The sequence below is a fragment of the Suillus subalutaceus genome, assembly GCF_016647625.1.
Source record: "Suillus subalutaceus strain FC151 chromosome Unknown DFJ58scaffold_21, whole genome shotgun sequence".
NCBI classification, from domain to species: Eukaryota; Fungi; Basidiomycota; class Agaricomycetes; order Boletales; family Suillaceae; genus Suillus; species Suillus subalutaceus.
This window is the reverse complement of record NW_024540270.1, coordinates 280308-295446: the sequence shown is the minus strand read 5'-3', so window position 1 is coordinate 295446 and position 15139 is coordinate 280308. Positions and strand designations below refer to the sequence as shown.

Genomic DNA, 15139 nt, shown 5'->3' with positions numbered 1-15139 from the left:
TTGGCAAGTGCGTGAGGGTCCGCGGAGGCAATTCGGCATCGAGGAGATAGCCGATCAAGTTGTCCAGGGATTGTGACGAGCGTGTATCAGATGATATCAACTATTAGAATGATTTGCCAGCTCGAACACCGCTTGTTCAAGCTTTGATGACTATAAGGAGGAAGGTCAGTTTGACTTTCCCTACCCACTAACGTTAGTTTCAATATCACAGTCTGTCCCACGCCGAGTCGCTCTCGGTCCCTCGCAATAATATTATATCCCTTCTTAAACACACGTTCCGTCTTCCGCAACATTCAACTCACGATTCCCGCCTACGCCTAGGATTTATTTCAGGAATATGAGTAACTTTCTCTTTGTTGCTCCTTCCATGCCCCCACCACGTCCAAGCACAGCCACAACAATGGCATCTGATTCTACCAGCGGCAGGCGTGTCCATCGAAACAGGGACTTTCTCGATAAACATGGTCACCGCCATCATTCTTACGACCCAGAGAAAGCTCCGTATCCTCTAAGTTATGATAGACAAGTCCTAGAGCTGTGAGTTGGTCTTGCTACTGTGTGCCTGACCAGGTGGTTAAGCCCGTTATAGGGAAAACCTGGACCACAGCTTCGTTATGCACGTCAAGAAATCAGTTTCCGTCGTCCAGTTTCCAGATCACATCTTTCCAAAACGCTCTCTTGATCTTGGTTGTGGGGTGAGTCACATCTTACATCACACCTTCTTTCAGTTACGTGACAGTGTTTGTGTGTTTCATCATTAGGGGGGGAACGTGGATACTCGATGCTGCGAAGGAATGGCCAGACTGCGAATTCGTAAGTACCTCCATTCTTGATACCCGAATGGAGTTTACAAACGCCACAAAGGTCGGGTTTGACCTCGTGGATGTACAAGTCCCGTTTTCATTACTGGAGCCAGATATTGCGAGTCGCGTCTCTTGGGTCCACGGGAACTTGTGAGTAATACTTTTGAACCAACGTGTAAATGGGTCTAAGGAATTCCTTGATGAGTCTGACGACGAAACTCCCGTTTGACGATGACGAATTCGACCATGTTCACATGCACGGCTTAGGCCGGGGTATTCCTGAGAACAAGGTATGTTAATTTTACTCACATTGTATCAATGAACACATTCTAAATATGCCGGCTCCAGTGGGGTGTTCTTTTTGAGGTGAGATCGTTCCCCTCTTTTGCAACTATATCATGACTGTCTCCCAAGGAAGTGAACCGCGTCCTACGACCAGGTGGCGTCGTCGAAGTCCTCGAACATGGTACATCATTATGTTGTCTATGTCTCCCTACTGATTACTCCCAGATATCCTATTCCCTACACTGCCTACCTGGTTCACGGCACCTTTGCGAGCACGCAATAAGCGTTCAGATTCTGTCCACTATCCCAACGGCTCGCATCACCGCAATGGCAAGACACCCTCGTCACAACCAGACATCTCACCCCTACCTCATGACCATGTACTACTCGAAAGCTTGTATTACGCTGTATTTGAGGAACCGATTTATCAACTTGCGACCAACAGGTAGGTTGCACTGTATGTGTGTGATATCATTTGCATCTGACGCGCATTAGCTATTCTCCCAATATATTTCACCTCGAATTTTCGTCGAGTAATATCTGCACCTATTGTCCATTTCCGCATGCCTGCATTACCCCCTTTACAACCATTGCCACAACCATTGCCACCAAATGCGCTTCTCATGGAAGCTTCGTTATCCTCGGACAGATCTGAAACCACCTCACAACCTCACGCGTCCACCACGCCTCGTCCCCTTGCCGTTTCATTCTCGTCTACTCACTCCTCTGCTACGAGTAAATCAGCGTCATCAAGGGAATCATCGTTATTCAGTAATATGGAGGGTTCTGCGCTCTCATGCCCAACAACAAATCCTGCAGATTGCTCGCCACATTCACCAGCGCTCTCGTGCGATACGGCCAACACTTTGAGCTCAGAAACAGAAACAGCTCATGTCATAAAAAAACCGCTCTATATAGTTGATAGTTCAGCGGCTGAGAGTACATCTATGGGCGTTGCAGCTTCACAGTCCTTGATTCCTCTCGACGAGATCGACAAGCTTGACGAACGTTCACTCGCTATGCAATTATACTGGTCGTATCAGAGTGTACTGGCATGCCAAGAGGCTATGTACGAAGAACTCTTGGATCGCACGAGGAATCGGACAGGGCAATTGACAGAATGGGGGTGGGACACCGATCAGGAGCTGTCCGAACTGGAGAGTCGGACGAAGTTCGAGATACTGATAGACCGCTATAAGCGGTGAGTACCACTTTCTCTGCTGCATGCTTATAATTGCTGAACCAGTCACGTAGTGATATGCAGGCGCGAATATCCTTGTGGTGCTCACTTGCTGAGCTGGGGTGGTCCGTTCCTCCGCGGGAGGCAATGTCGAAGGCAGAGCTTGTGGAGGAGGAGAGACTCTATCGGGCGATGCTTGAAGCGCGACAATTTGCCTCTGAGGAGGACCTGTACACACCTTCCCGGTCTGTGCGGATACTCGTGGGTTATAAGGATGTACAGTGATTTCACTGCTTCCTAGATTGATGTTTCTATTCTCATTCGTGTTAATTGCTTTGGTATTTATGTATATTCCTCTTGGAGCGTTAACTCTTTCGAGGTTTATCCGCTGCACATATGAGCTTAAAAGGTTGTTCTTGTAGCAATACGTATACGAGGTTTGTATAGGGATACCGTGTTCTGCTATAATAATGAACATGATGATTGAAAGTGAAGTCCCGATTGATTTCCTTTTCTGGATATATACCGGAAAATGCCGCCGAAGTGGCGGTGACATTTTTTGCAAGTCCTGTGAATGCTTCGCGATCGCTTGAAATCTCAGAACGCTCATGGCCGCGGTCAAGGTCATAAATCACACTCCTTTCGTTCCCCGTCTACCAAAGGATGTCCCTACTCCCACCAAGTCCCGCAGAATCAACGAGTCCGCCACCCCCGGTGAAGAAGAAAAGTAAAAAGAGCAAAACGAAAGAGAAGGATAAAGTTAAGGAAGGCGTGCAGAGGATGAAGAAGCAGGGAGAGCAAGAGAGGGGGAATGCGAATGAACAACCCGAAAGCGAGATGCCACAACTAGAGCCACTGAAACCTCTAACATGGACATCCCTGACTGATTCGAACTCCAATTCACATCCACCAATATTCACGAAGGACGGGAGGTGCGTAGATTTCATGGACATGTCACGTTTGTGATCTAATCAATCTGTTTATTGTGATCAGCCACTTTTTTTCTATCGTCGGGGAAAGAATCAAGATACATTCTACATCATCTGGCAAGGTCGTTTCTACATTACCAAGGCCACAGGATGATGGTCACCAGGATATCATCACATCTGCCATACTCAGTGCACATAATTCATTTCAGCTCATCACCGCATCTCTAGATGGCACTATCAAAGTCTGGGATTTTCTCGAGGGCATTTTGTTGCACACGATCAATCTCGAACAGCCTATCCATCACGTGTGCGGGCATGAAAAGATAAAAGATTACGTTTTTGTCGCCACTGCAAAGACGAAGAAGAAGGGAAGCAGTGATGGTGATGGTGAGTGATATGATCTGTAACGTACGACTAGTTTTTCATTTGCGGTGTAGAACAGCCAAAACCAAACCGGTCTGCAAAGGCTCCTTCCGAAGAGAGCTGCATCATCTTGCGTGTGTCACTCAAGCCTCAAAATCCTGCTTCAGGCGCAAAATTGCACAAGTCATCTCAGATCATACCAGTTGGCAAGACCAGGTATACGGCTGGACTTGCTGTATCTGCAAGCGGTGAATGGCTGATTGCGGTCGCTGGTCACAAGGCCTACGTTGCACAAGTGTCTGCACTGAAGTCTGGATTTACAAAATACGTTTCACCAGATCCATTGACTTGTTTGGCAGTCCATCCATTAGAGGATTATTTTGCGACGGGTGACGCAAAAGGTGTCGTACGGTTATGGTACTGCTTGAATCAGGGCAGGCCAGCAGTTGCTAATGTAGAAAAGCGATCGCAAACGTCTGAGCTTCATTGGCATGCCCATGCAGTTTCATCTGTTGCGTTCACGAGGAATGGGGCATATTTGTTATCTGGTGGTGAAGAAGCTGTTCTTGTCATATGGCAGCTGTACTCTGGAAAGAAAGAGTTCGTGCCCCGAGTTGGCTCCCCGATCAAAAGTGTTGTGGTGTCGCGCAGTTCTACTGCTGAGGAAGAATATCTTCTTGGGCTGGCGGATGCAAGTTTTGCATTCGTCAGTTCTGCCACACTCAAGCTATCGCGAGTTTTTTCTCGCATAAAACTAGGTGTGTCCTTTTCATGTGTTATACGGACCTACCTAATTGTATCGTGAACTCAGACTCCGTCACGTCAAGTGCCTGGGCATCCTCATCCTCTGCCACACCACTAGCAGTTCACTCGTTATCATCGACACTCGTTCTCCCCTCTTCCCATCCTTCTTCACTACAAACCTATTCTCCTTCGTCATCCATGCTCGTCGCAGAGCTGGAGGTGTCTCCTTCGAATCGAGTGTCAAGGCAAGAAGAAAAGATGTTAGAGCCCTCACGAGTAGAACGCGTGGTGATCTCGCCATCAGGAGAGTGGATGGCGACTATCGACCGGCGGGAAGGAAATGAGTCATTCCGTGGCGAGATATACCTCAAGTATATGGTGGTGGGACAAGAAGTCCGCTTTTTGGATATTGAATACCAGAGTAGACCGGCCACATGGCTTGAACAAGGTCACATCCATATCTTTTAGTCCTTCGGATGACATCCAGCTGGTGACCACTGGTGAGGATAGAAACGTCAAAACTTGGAGAATACGGAGTACGAAGGATAAGAAGGGCAATGTAGAAGGTATGTGCAGATGTTCATGCTGAACCTGCAGTTTGTGACCGCTTTTAGTTTCCTGGACCTCAAGATCGTCTTTCGGTTTCCGTCTGGAGATGCCCAGAGACTCTGCTTGGTCTCCGGATGGATCTCTTCTGGCCGTTGCGCTCGACGCCTTCTGTGGCGTTGTATGATTCAAGATCGAATGCACTTCACTTGACCATAGTGTGTTCAGAATGCCCAAAAATCTCGTCCATACACTTCATTGGGCATCATGGCCAGTATATCGCGGTTCTTGGCGGCCCCAATCTTGCTGTCTGTGATATTATTAATCGCTCTGGTGCGTCTCTCCGCTTGATTAACGATCTGCATTGAATTGAACACACTACAGTACGTTGGCATCGTCGACACAACCACCCTTATGTCAATCTTGTACCTCATCCTTATCAAGATACCTTCGCAACGATTCATCATTCATCATCAGACACGACTAATGGGCTCATGGTCTACTCCATCTCGTCGTCGACTCCCCTGCTTTCACAAACGTTACCGTTCGGGATACGGAATTTAGTTTGGTACCCCGCTCCAAGTCGCTTCGCTCGCAGCCGGATGTTTTCCCTTGTAGGAATTACGCACACTTTCGGTGTCGTGCTTCTAGGGCACGACATCAACATAGCCGATGAGGCAAGTTCGTCAACGAAGGCGCTCCAGAAAGGGCTGGCGGTTCCTAAGCGGTCTCTCTTCGAAGAGATGTTTGGTGTACCAGCTCTTACCGACGTCTCTCACAATCCCGTCTCATCCACAAGCGATACCTCCCTTCCCTGGAAAAGCAGTGAGACAGGAAGTGTCTTTGATGCCCCTGCTTACCTCATGCCGCCGATGGAAAGTCTGTTCGAGCCGTTGATCAACGGCTTCCTCAAGCTGCGGCTGAAGGAAAACGTGGACAAAGAGCATCAGAGTGGCATCCAGGGCGTTGCTGATGATATGACCGCTGAAGCTATGGAGACCGAAGAGCCCGCTTTTATAGAGATGGGCAGAGTATCGAATGATGACATCCTTGACACATTTATACCATTCTTCAAGGACATCACAGGTAAATGGTTCTCACTCAGTCATCTATTGTAAACGGTTACTCAGCAGATTTACACAAAGGTCTACCTGATTATCCGTTCCATTCCGACACCCGTCCGGTCGCATTGACACTCCCGACTACTCCATCTTCCCATCATGCGAAACCTGCACCCCGAATAGTTGCCTCCCAAAAGCCGAAACCCTAATGCATCCTCCAAAAAGCAAGCTTCTACGCCGTCCGTCCCCGCCAAAACTGGCAAAAAAAGAAGTAGACATTCTTTAGCTTGAATATAAAACATCTATTATTTGGCACAAGGTGTAATTCATCCTGCCGCGTGGATTTCTCATTGAGATTGTTGTTTCAGCCCATCACATTTTATTTTTAAGCCGTTGTTGCATTTTAACGCTCCTTCGCATCGCCAGTACCCTCACGCTTTGCATGTTGCCGATGTAGCCAAGTTTCCATACCAGTTGTCGATATAGAGGATGTTGTGTTGTGTGTCATTTCATGCTCGTCATAAAAATTAAAGCCTTCTCAACCTGCTAGTACTACACCCACTTCCTTCCCAGTGTCGCAGTCCTCTCAAGGAATGCTTGAAGTTCAACAGGAGGGAAGCTCCGTGCATCACGTCCTGTGAAGGGGCAGGACTGGCAGGCAAAGACGTGCTGACCTTCTCCGCAACCAATGAGAGTAACGAAAGTGCTGAACTGGTACGTGGATGTGACGACCCAAACGGCGGCCAGAACCTGCTCAAGCTGTCGGCGCCGCTACCACTGTCTCTTCCTGCCCGTCTGCGTTTCGTCTGTCTGTCGCAAGCCCACTCGAGTGTCAGGCCTCTCTTACTATATCGTGTGTCCTTTTCATCGTGGGTAGGGCTACGAACTTCACTTCGTCTGTCGGACACTGAGCTTGGAGCTGTCGGTGATGAAGGGAGGTGTTGCCATAGTTCCTGGACGCTGGTCTTACTTTCCACTGTCGGTTGTGCTTGATCTTTCTCGTGCAAAGCCTTTGGGTGATCGCGAAGACATCAATGAACCCAAGGAGTTTAGGAGAGGTTTAACCTGCAGTGACTTCTTCGGTAGATCATCGACATCACTTTCTTGTTCTTGCGGGGATGATCTTATGCGTGACTTCTCAGAACAAACAGGTGGCAGAATCACAGGCTGTAGAGTATCGTTTACCGATGGCGAAGAGACACGCCAGAGTACTGATGGGGACTGCACAGGAAGCTTGGTGATCCGGGGTTTGAGAAACGGCATTCCGAATCTGAAGTGGTAGGCAAGGTGCGCTCGGTTTGCTACGTTTTGCGATTTGGCGCTTATTTTGGAACCAGATCGTGATGGTTTTGTAGTCCCTGTTTATCAAGGTAAGTGGCCTGTGGCGAGATAGTTCGCTGACAGCCTCCTACATGCCAAGCTCGCCTGCAAGTTGGTTCTTCCTGTGCCTTGACGGATGCGTGTCTTTTTGATAGAGCGATTCCAGACACATCAGTTGTGTGGATGACATGCGGTGCCTCTTCCTCAAAGAATCGATCCGTACTTCTGGCGATGGCTGACTGACATCGAGCTGCGGAGTGGGTATCATATTTTCGTTGTGTTGATTAGGAGTCGGGGTCGTGGATCGCCGTGTTGAACGAGTGGCCCGGGTAGTAGATGTCATAGACATGTGGAATATTGAAAGTAAGATAGGCTGTGAAAGAGATGCGAGAGTAAAGTGATGGTCCAAAGAAATGTGTAACAGTGATATGACCTAGCGGCTAACAAGTCCAACGCGTCGCGGTCACGTGGACAAAATCAATCAAACGACCTATATTTAGAATTTTGGATGTCATTCTATGGCCAATGACTGGAAAAAATGGGCGCAACAATGAATAAGGATCATTCTATACATGCCATGAATTCAAAGGTATGATGTGGTAAAGCAAACATTCCATAGGTATCAAATAAAAACCGAATAAAGACTGGAATACAACAACAGGTTCCTTGGTAGATAGGTATTGCACACGAGGAGAAAGGTATAGATGATGAAATGTTAACGACGCGCCATAAAACCAAGGAGCGTCAAGGCAGCTTCGACATCCTCTGACTGATGAGGTTTGCTCAAGTCAGAAAACTAAGCCTTTGTTGTGTTCCTCTCCACCAAAGAGCAAGGAAGAATTGCTCTGGGGAGAGAGGTTGATGCTTCGGACGCTAGAATCAGGGGTGAGGGCTTCATGCGACCCATCATCTGAGCCTACTACCGTGACTCAAAGAGGGGAGACAAGGGAGGTCGTCTTCCTCCTCTTCATTGTCAACCCGCCTGTCTCGCCTCGCCTTGAGACAGGCCCATTCTAACGAACGCCAGGTCTTTGATCGTGAGGGAAGGCCAGCCAGTCTAGCTTCCTCAGCACCTGGGGAGGATTGCGGAACAGCGGGGGATGATGGGATGTGTTTCCATAACTCCGAGGGACTTGGAGACGATTGGCCACGGACGTTAGTAGCCCGTGGAGTGAAAGGAGTGAGGGGTGCTCGATTGGCGGATAGTAGTAATGACGGTGACGAGGGTCTCTCAGACAACTGAGCGATTTTATCAAGCGAAACAGAGAAGGAGGATATTGATTTATTAGGATGGCGTTGTTTCAGACGACGCGATTGAGGTGCGTGAATTTTTGGAGGATTATTCTCATTCCAGACAAGTGATTTTCTCTTCTCTGTCTGGCGTCTGTTTTGGAACCAGTTGGTCACAGACTTGAGCTCCCTGATGTAAAGGTCAGTTCAAGGTGTATTACTACTCGTATCGTATCAACGCACATGTCGAGCTCTGCAGCTAAAGCGAGACGCTGCTCCCGAGTCGGATGGGGAGTCAGTTCGAGCAGTTGCTGGAGAGCATTGAGTTGCTGTGGGGTGTTGCGTCGTCTAATATAGGGTACATGTGTACTAACAGGAGGGTTTGATTCCGAGATCGACGTGTCAGCAATAGACGTGTCTGAATGAGTTACAGTCGAGATCGTTGAGGAGGATGCAAAACGCTGGAGTGGGGGCATGGTGTTACAAAGAATGGCAATATGTACTTAGCACATACGTTTGCTGTGTGCTGATGGTGGTGACAGTGTGAAGGAGGTCATAAGATTTAGCCTGTTGTTAATTCAACACGCGTTTACGCGACACAGTACGTCACCACGTGACCAAAAAACTCAAGTCACGTGTGGCTCAAACGATGACTTTAAGTACGCGAATGAGTCTTGAGATGAATGAGATGATAAATTGCGATAGTGAGTAATGCAGAAATTGGTAAATTATGGTATACAGATGTTTCCTATGCATGTCGTTAGAATATATCATTCCAATAGGTACGGATTTTCCCCTCTAGATCGTCTCTCCATAACGGTCGCAAGTCGCCAATGCCCTCTCCTCGGGGGTAGTGGACCCCAGAGGTGCGATGAACAGACCCACGACCTGTTGGATCATCTCCGCTTCCTCCGCAGTTACCTGGCTGACATATGGAGAATTCACATAAGCCCTTCTCAGCGGGGCGCCTAGCTCCCTCCTCCTAGCCGCCCACTCCGCTATCTTCGTTCCAGACAATTGCTGGAACTCTATCGTCTGAAGTTTTGGACACAGAACTAGACGGTTCTGCGGGAAACGACTGAGTGACTGTGTCTCTCCCAAGTCCATATTCTCGAGGGTCTTCGTTAAATGCCTCTATGACATGCCACTTCATTGAGGCGATTCGTAGATAGCTGAGGTAAGGCATCGCGTATAGGAACTTCACCATCGCCTTCGTCCCCCCCTCTGTGGGACTAGTGTTGACCGTGTAGAGCGTCAGGAGTCGTAGCTCCCTGTACTGACCAGTTATGGCAATGATCATTGTCGTGTAATCTTCGCCTGTCAGGTTCATCAACGTCAGGTCGCGAACGTTAGGTGCCTTGAACTGAGATAAAATGTAGCACGAGTACAACATGCTGAAGCCGCCTATAACGAGAACCTTCAGGTGGGGAAGGTCAATTGGAATGTGATCGGATTTTCTAGCGCTGGGTTGCGGGCCTGCGCCGTCCAAAGACAACTTCTGCAAGCGAGGGCAAGCAAGGAGAACCTCGCGAAAACGATCCAATGTTGGCGCAACATTCATCGCAATTTTCCTGAGGTCAATAGTAGACAGGTTGTTAAGGGGAGTCGCGTTCCAGTCAATGTGAACGCCGGCGAGGCAGAGATATTTCAAGGCCTGAGTCTGGCCCCCGAAAAGCACAGCAGGTGTACGCCCTGGCCCGAGCCATACTAAAGGTTGTCCCATCCTATGGATTTCTAAACGTTCCATGTTGATGGCCTTCCCAGCATAAGCTGCTTCCTGCAGCTTGTCCAAAACTACGAGTGCAGGGGGCCAGTTGTCGACAACAAGCACAAGCATGCGAATCTGAGAGAGTTTGGCGAAGAGTTTGTCCATGAGCTCTTCCATCTGTTGGGTAGTAAACCGATGATCGTCCTCTTTGTACCTCCAATCATCATCTTTGGACTTCCAGTCGGCATCATGTTCATTGATGCGGATGTCCAACGGTGCACCGCCTGCCCTCTTAAACCACTCCAGCGACCGTTCATACGGAGGAGGATCTCGGAACCAGATAGCACTCCAAAGGGTGCAGTCTTCGATCATCAACCTGCGCCATTTGGCGCACGCCGAAGTGAGCAATAGGCGAACGTGCGTGCCTTCAGCTGGGGTAATAGTTGACCAAGCAGCGATGCGGAAGATGTGCGTAATGATTTCGGGTGGCAAGTCATTCATACGAAAATTGCGCCAGTAAAAGATGTCACGTTTGAAACGCATGTCGTCATAAAGGTAAATGTAACGGGGGTCATCATTCGCGGCCGAGCCCTGACGCTGTATGATGTGCTGTATTTGCGCCATCTTGTGCGCGAACGTTGTGGACAGCAACAAATCCTTGGCAGACGTGTCTATTGTTCCAGGCGCAGGAAGCTTCTTCAAATGGTCTCTCATGAGAAATTCCTGCCGTCTCTTGTAATCTGCTGTGCCCATGATGGCATATTTGGGCCACCGGTCCAGAGGCACGGTCATATGCATTTCAACGGCATCAAGCACAGGATGCTGCTTGCACACCTCGTAAGCAAGTCACAAAAAGACGATGAAGTTACGCACCATCGGAGCGGGTCGAGCCGGATTGAAGTCTGACATAACGGCGTCAACTGTCTTTTCGGTTGGTCTGGCGTTAGATGGACACGATGAAGTGCGGATTAAGATAGTTGGGATGGATAAAGGATTGAGAGAAAATGAGCAGAGTAACGATTTTAGTTTCTGATAATGTAGCGGTTGAAGAACGAGGAGACACAGACGGTGTGGTTTTATACGGTCCACAGTGGCACGTCGATTTTCTGGATATCATTGGCAATCGATATGTGACCCGGTTGGTGGCCTGTTTCACAGGCAAAGCGTGTTGTTTGTCCTTGTGGGCGCTCCAAAATCACTTTGTTTGTTGCTGGGAAAGCAGCGGATTATGCCTTTCAGTCTACAAGCCCACTGCCAAGAGAAAGAGCTCGGAAAGAGCTGCACTTGCCCGGCAAAGACGGTGCAGCGCGTTTCAAAGAGCGCAATGCGTGCCGGATGTCAGGAAGACGCGACCTGTATTCGTTGAAAGTACCACGATAATAAAGGGATGATTCGTACGTTCGCAAGTCTCCACTGGGCACCTCCATGATAACATAGCAGGTTGACACAATGTTATGGGCAAAGCCGATGCCGCTCTTCCATAGGTGCCCGTGATCACAGAAAGGGGAAAGGGCGCGTGCTCGTCACGGAACGTTCCACCACGGCGCGTTCGTCAATGGATGTATTCCTTCTAGTCAGCAAGTGATGGAAAAAAACCTAGTACAAAGCACCATGAGTGCTCAGGGCGTGTATGTGACCCATAACACGCCCGCACTGAGTACTCACGTTGCTTTGTGCTAGGTTTTTTTTTCCATTTCATGGAAGGTGACGAGGCTACAAAGCAACAACGTCGGCAATCGACGGCAAAATTTGTTTCCGTGAAACAATTCACGTCCGCAATATCATGGGTAACTTATGTTTGTTTTATTCGGAAACCGTGATCTTACTTATAAGTTTCTATACAATATTTCTTTGAAAATACTAGTTTACTTCAATTCTGTGTCTCAGGATCGACATGATTGGCACGATTGAATTTTATCACTGTATTTTCCTTCGTAACATCCGTGATCAACAATTGTAGTCCGTCAATTGTTCTTCGAAAGCCCCCGCAAGTCAATGGTTTGTTTTTTGTCTCATCGCGGTCTTTCAACATGATGCACGAGGTACGGCCGAGTGTTCCTCTGTTCACGGACACTCCAAATGCGTTATCACGAACAACCAGCGGCCCGCTATTGTCCGAAACGTTTGCAACGCGTAGATTCGCCGGGTGTCTGCATGAACATATAGTGGATTTTGAGGATAATGGTCTTGTGATTTACTTATTACCATCAAATTTTCCGGACTGTGACGTGTCTGTAAGATCCGACAAGACAATGATTGCCATTGATCAAGTCATAAAACCCAAGAATATCGGCCGAGGACATCAAGAGATAATAGAGTCACATACGTTGCACAAACGTATTGAATTTACAGTACTGTACCGATCCCATAACTTTGACATAACTAATCAGAATACAAGAACTTATGATACAACAGTCAGAAAGTCAGACTAAAAGCCCAGAATAGAGTCAAGAATCTGCATCACACATCGTACAACAACACACCTAGGCCCAAGCGCCAGGGATAGGCTCCCTAGAGCTGCTAGCCTGAGGTGTAAAAGCGGAAGGAATAAGCTCCTCAATCAAGTTGGTCACAATATCATCTTCGATGTCTTTGGTGGTGGGAGGATGGGCGACCATCTGTTCCAATACCTTGGTGTTCAATTTCGGATACGTGCCCTCAGTGAAACCCATCTACAAAAACTTCGTGAGATATTTAAGAGACAGAAAATAATAAGGAGCGTACCTCAGACAATTTCTTCATGATGCGTTGCCTGGAACGGTCCTCGAGGCCACGGTGTGCAGTGTGTCCAATGGTGTGGCTGCGCCTAGGGACGCTGAACATCTCGAGTTGGGGATACACGCCCCTCGCATTGCTTACGATATGGACCTGAGGTGTAGCAGGTGTAACAAGCTGAGAGGGCACAGGCGCGGCTGCAGGAGTAGGGGATAGAGGTACTGTCACCTGCTCATGGGCTGGGGTTGCCGCAGGAGGCCCTTGAGACACAGATGTATCTGCGCCACTCATGTTCGGCTCCGTCATGTCGAAAGCGGTAGGTAGCCCGGAAATATCATTGCTACAGATGCGAGTTAATATCCTCCTGATCAGAACGAAGGGAAGCGAAATACCTTCCACTAGATTCCTTTACTTGTTCGCGTTCTGCCAATCTTCTGCTGGCCTTAGCCTGACGATACCTCTCCTTGCGCATCTTATAGTCGGCTTTGGCGCGTTCAACATCAGCCCTGAGCTCCTCTTGGGTGGGTGAAGTGCTCCTGAATATGCTGGAGTCAGACAACCCACCCTGCACTACGGGAGAGGGTGGTACAACAGGCGCTTGTGGCGCAGCAGGTGCGTTAGAAGTGGGAGGCGGGTTGCCCGGTGCTAAATTTCCCAAACGCCGGTTGCGTGCCTCCGCCAACGTAGTGCGGATATCGCTCATCCTTGCACGGATTGCATTGTGATGATCCACATGTGGACCAACCTCCTCTTGGCGCCCGCCTGAAAGACCCCAAAAGGGTGGAGGGGGTCGGGGCCACCCATGACGGCGACCAGGCGGCGGCGGAGGGGGAGGGCCCCAACGATGATGAGGATGAGGCGGGAAATGACCTGGAGGAGGAGGTCCTGGATATGGGATAAATTCGCGAGGTCGGGAGCACTGAGGCTCAGGTGCAGATTCTGGGGCTATAGGTACATCTTGAGCGGCAGGTGACCGGAATGGCTCAGTTGTTGTCCTAGCAGTTTGGACGGCTTCGCCGAAGATACGGAAAATTCCACCAAGGGCGTCTGCAACTCTGGCGCTAGCCTCCTCTTCCGCATTCTGAATCTCTTCCACGGTCCTACCAGTTTCCTGTTGAATTTTCTCGGCAGCGCGAGAGAGTGCATCACGATGCGCGGTCCAGTATGTCCCATTTGTGGCATTGGAAACGATGTTACGAAGACCCTCTGATAATTCTGGGTGAGAGGAGACAATACCGGAAACTGTGTTCAAGAAGACGGCTACGTCATGAGTGAGAGACGATGCCCCTGTGCTGCCCGAGGCGGGGAGGGCAGGGTCATCAACGATGGGTGCGTTAGAATCTTCGGTGGATTTCAGCACAGCCTCAGGAAGAACCTGCCCAGAAATGACAGGAGTACTCTGCGCCTGAGCGGGAGTCACTGTCCCATTGACCGAGACAGGAGACTTGACATTACCGCCGAATGTGGAAGCTTCGTCGGAGTCATAAACACGAGCCTTTGGCTGCGGCGGCGCATCGTCGCCGAAAACCGAATCGGTAGACGAAGCATCGTCTTCAACTGTAGGCTGCATCGCGAGGCGCGACTTGCCCTTGTCTGCACGGAAAGTAGGCGTAGTAAATGTCCCGTCTGAGCGGGTAGTGTCTCCAATGGCAGATTCTTCGTCTGCGTTGTCAGACTTCTTGGAGACACTGACGTCACTCTCGAGAACCTCCACGAATGCGTGTGGACTCTCCGGAGAGTCACTGGACAAGAAAAGACTGCCCAAGTTACCAGGGAGACGCTGCCATTCGTCATCGACCTCCCAAACGAAAGGCAGCGAATCCTGTTCTCCGAATGTGTTACGGAAGTGCTGTGGGGGTGCGGTATGGTTGCGGGGGGGTGCTACATCAGTGGACCTAAGGGAGCTAAGGTCCTGTACCGAAAGTCTGATAAGTTTGAATTTGGTGTCACCGAGGGTACTATAGTAGTCCTGCAACTCCTCTTCAGAGCTGAAAGTTACTTCGTCCCCATCTTGGTCGAGGTAGGATACGCCAATATTATCAGTCGCAATACCGAATGTTTCATTAATCTTTGAGGATAAAGCGGCCCAACTAGGGTGAGCAGGGAATGTCAGGCGACGAGTGAGCCCGCCTTGTTTCGAAAGCTTGAATTGTGCAATTGTAGCCATGGGGGATGAAAGGAAGGCGCTAATGCAATATGTTACTAACTATCAGGAGATAAAGCCGCTTTGAAACTCCGACGGTGCTGCGGCCCCT

The 15139-nt window shown here is 49.2% G+C and overlaps 5 protein-coding genes across 5 annotated transcripts; 2 read left to right on the top strand and 3 right to left on the bottom strand.

The window, feature by feature from the left end:
• Positions 1 to 97: 97 nt before the first annotated feature.
• Positions 98 to 2762, top strand: DFJ58DRAFT_772627 (uncharacterized protein). The gene is made up of 11 exons (XM_041389240.1): positions 98 to 164; positions 322 to 537; positions 590 to 695; positions 793 to 953; positions 1009 to 1093; positions 1152 to 1169; positions 1218 to 1269; positions 1314 to 1495; positions 1534 to 1537; positions 1584 to 2289; positions 2343 to 2762. Exons 2-11 carry the CDS (start codon positions 338 to 340, stop codon positions 2551 to 2553), a joined length of 1725 nt encoding a protein of 574 aa, XP_041247190.1. The 5' UTR covers positions 98 to 164; positions 322 to 337; the 3' UTR covers positions 2554 to 2762.
• A 75-nt stretch (positions 2763 to 2837) lies between these two features.
• On the top strand, positions 2838 to 6454 carry DFJ58DRAFT_772623 (WD40-repeat-containing domain protein). Its single transcript, XM_041389239.1, has 10 exons — positions 2838 to 2919; positions 2960 to 3200; positions 3262 to 3584; positions 3635 to 4318; positions 4372 to 4648; positions 4677 to 4870; positions 4919 to 5023; positions 5070 to 5183; positions 5235 to 5936; positions 5996 to 6454. Exons 1-10 carry the CDS (start codon positions 2877 to 2879, stop codon positions 6118 to 6120), a joined length of 2808 nt encoding a protein of 935 aa, XP_041247189.1. The 5' UTR covers positions 2838 to 2876; the 3' UTR covers positions 6121 to 6454.
• A 1128-nt stretch (positions 6455 to 7582) lies between these two features.
• On the bottom strand, positions 7583 to 9021 carry DFJ58DRAFT_772622 (uncharacterized protein). The gene is made up of 4 exons (XM_041389238.1): positions 8705 to 9021; positions 8152 to 8651; positions 8029 to 8123; positions 7583 to 8000 (listed from the first exon to the last, which is right to left on the bottom strand). Exons 1-4 carry the CDS (start codon positions 8935 to 8937, stop codon positions 7947 to 7949), a joined length of 882 nt encoding a protein of 293 aa, XP_041247188.1. The 5' UTR covers positions 8938 to 9021; the 3' UTR covers positions 7583 to 7946.
• A 113-nt stretch (positions 9022 to 9134) lies between these two features.
• Positions 9135 to 11065, bottom strand: DFJ58DRAFT_772621 (uncharacterized protein). Its single transcript, XM_041389237.1, has 2 exons — positions 9549 to 11065; positions 9135 to 9526 (listed from the first exon to the last, which is right to left on the bottom strand). The coding sequence occupies exons 1-2, from the start codon at positions 10965 to 10967 to the stop codon at positions 9260 to 9262; spliced, it is 1686 nt and encodes a 561-aa protein (XP_041247187.1). The 5' UTR covers positions 10968 to 11065; the 3' UTR covers positions 9135 to 9259.
• A 1587-nt stretch (positions 11066 to 12652) lies between these two features.
• DFJ58DRAFT_655625 (uncharacterized protein) lies at positions 12653 to 15051 on the bottom strand (the record flags this gene model as incomplete). Its single annotated transcript, XM_041381859.1, has 3 exons — positions 12653 to 12841; positions 12894 to 13144; positions 13626 to 15051. The coding sequence occupies 3 exons, from the start codon at positions 15049 to 15051 to the stop codon at positions 12653 to 12655; spliced, it is 1866 nt and encodes a 621-aa protein (XP_041247186.1).
• Between the last annotated feature and the right edge of the window lie 88 nt (positions 15052 to 15139).

Excerpts from the sequence above, each read along its gene's own strand:
- DFJ58DRAFT_772627 (XM_041389240.1), top strand. The coding sequence starts at position 338 with ATGAGTAACTTTCTCTTTGTTGCTCCTTCCATGCCCCCACCACGTCCA. Across the intron at positions 1,270-1,313 it reads CGTCGAAGTCCTCGAACATG|ATATCCTATTCCCTACACTG; the intron begins GTACATCATTAT and ends GATTACTCCCAG. Across the intron at positions 2,290-2,342 it reads CTGATAGACCGCTATAAGCG|TGATATGCAGGCGCGAATAT; the intron begins GTGAGTACCACT and ends CCAGTCACGTAG.
- DFJ58DRAFT_772623 (XM_041389239.1), top strand. The coding sequence starts at position 2,877 with ATGGCCGCGGTCAAGGTCATAAATCACACTCCTTTCGTTCCCC. Across the intron at positions 4,649-4,676 it reads GACCGGCGGGAAGGAAATGA|TATATGGTGGTGGGACAAGA; the intron begins GTCATTCCGTGG and ends ATATACCTCAAG. Across the intron at positions 4,871-4,918 it reads TAAGAAGGGCAATGTAGAAG|TTTCCTGGACCTCAAGATCG; the intron begins GTATGTGCAGAT and ends GACCGCTTTTAG.
- DFJ58DRAFT_772622 (XM_041389238.1), bottom strand. The coding sequence starts at position 8,937 with ATGCCCCCACTCCAGCGTTTTGCATCCTCCTCAACGATCTCGACTGTA. Across the intron at positions 8,652-8,704 it reads TTAGCTGCAGAGCTCGACAT|GGAGCTCAAGTCTGTGACCA; the intron begins GTGCGTTGATAC and ends CCTTTACATCAG. Across the intron at positions 8,001-8,028 it reads AGGAACACAACAAAGGCTTA|TCAGAGGATGTCGAAGCTGC; the intron begins GTTTTCTGACTT and ends AAACCTCATCAG.
- DFJ58DRAFT_772621 (XM_041389237.1), bottom strand. The coding sequence starts at position 10,967 with ATGCATATGACCGTGCCTCTGGACCGGTGGCCCAAATATGCCATCATG.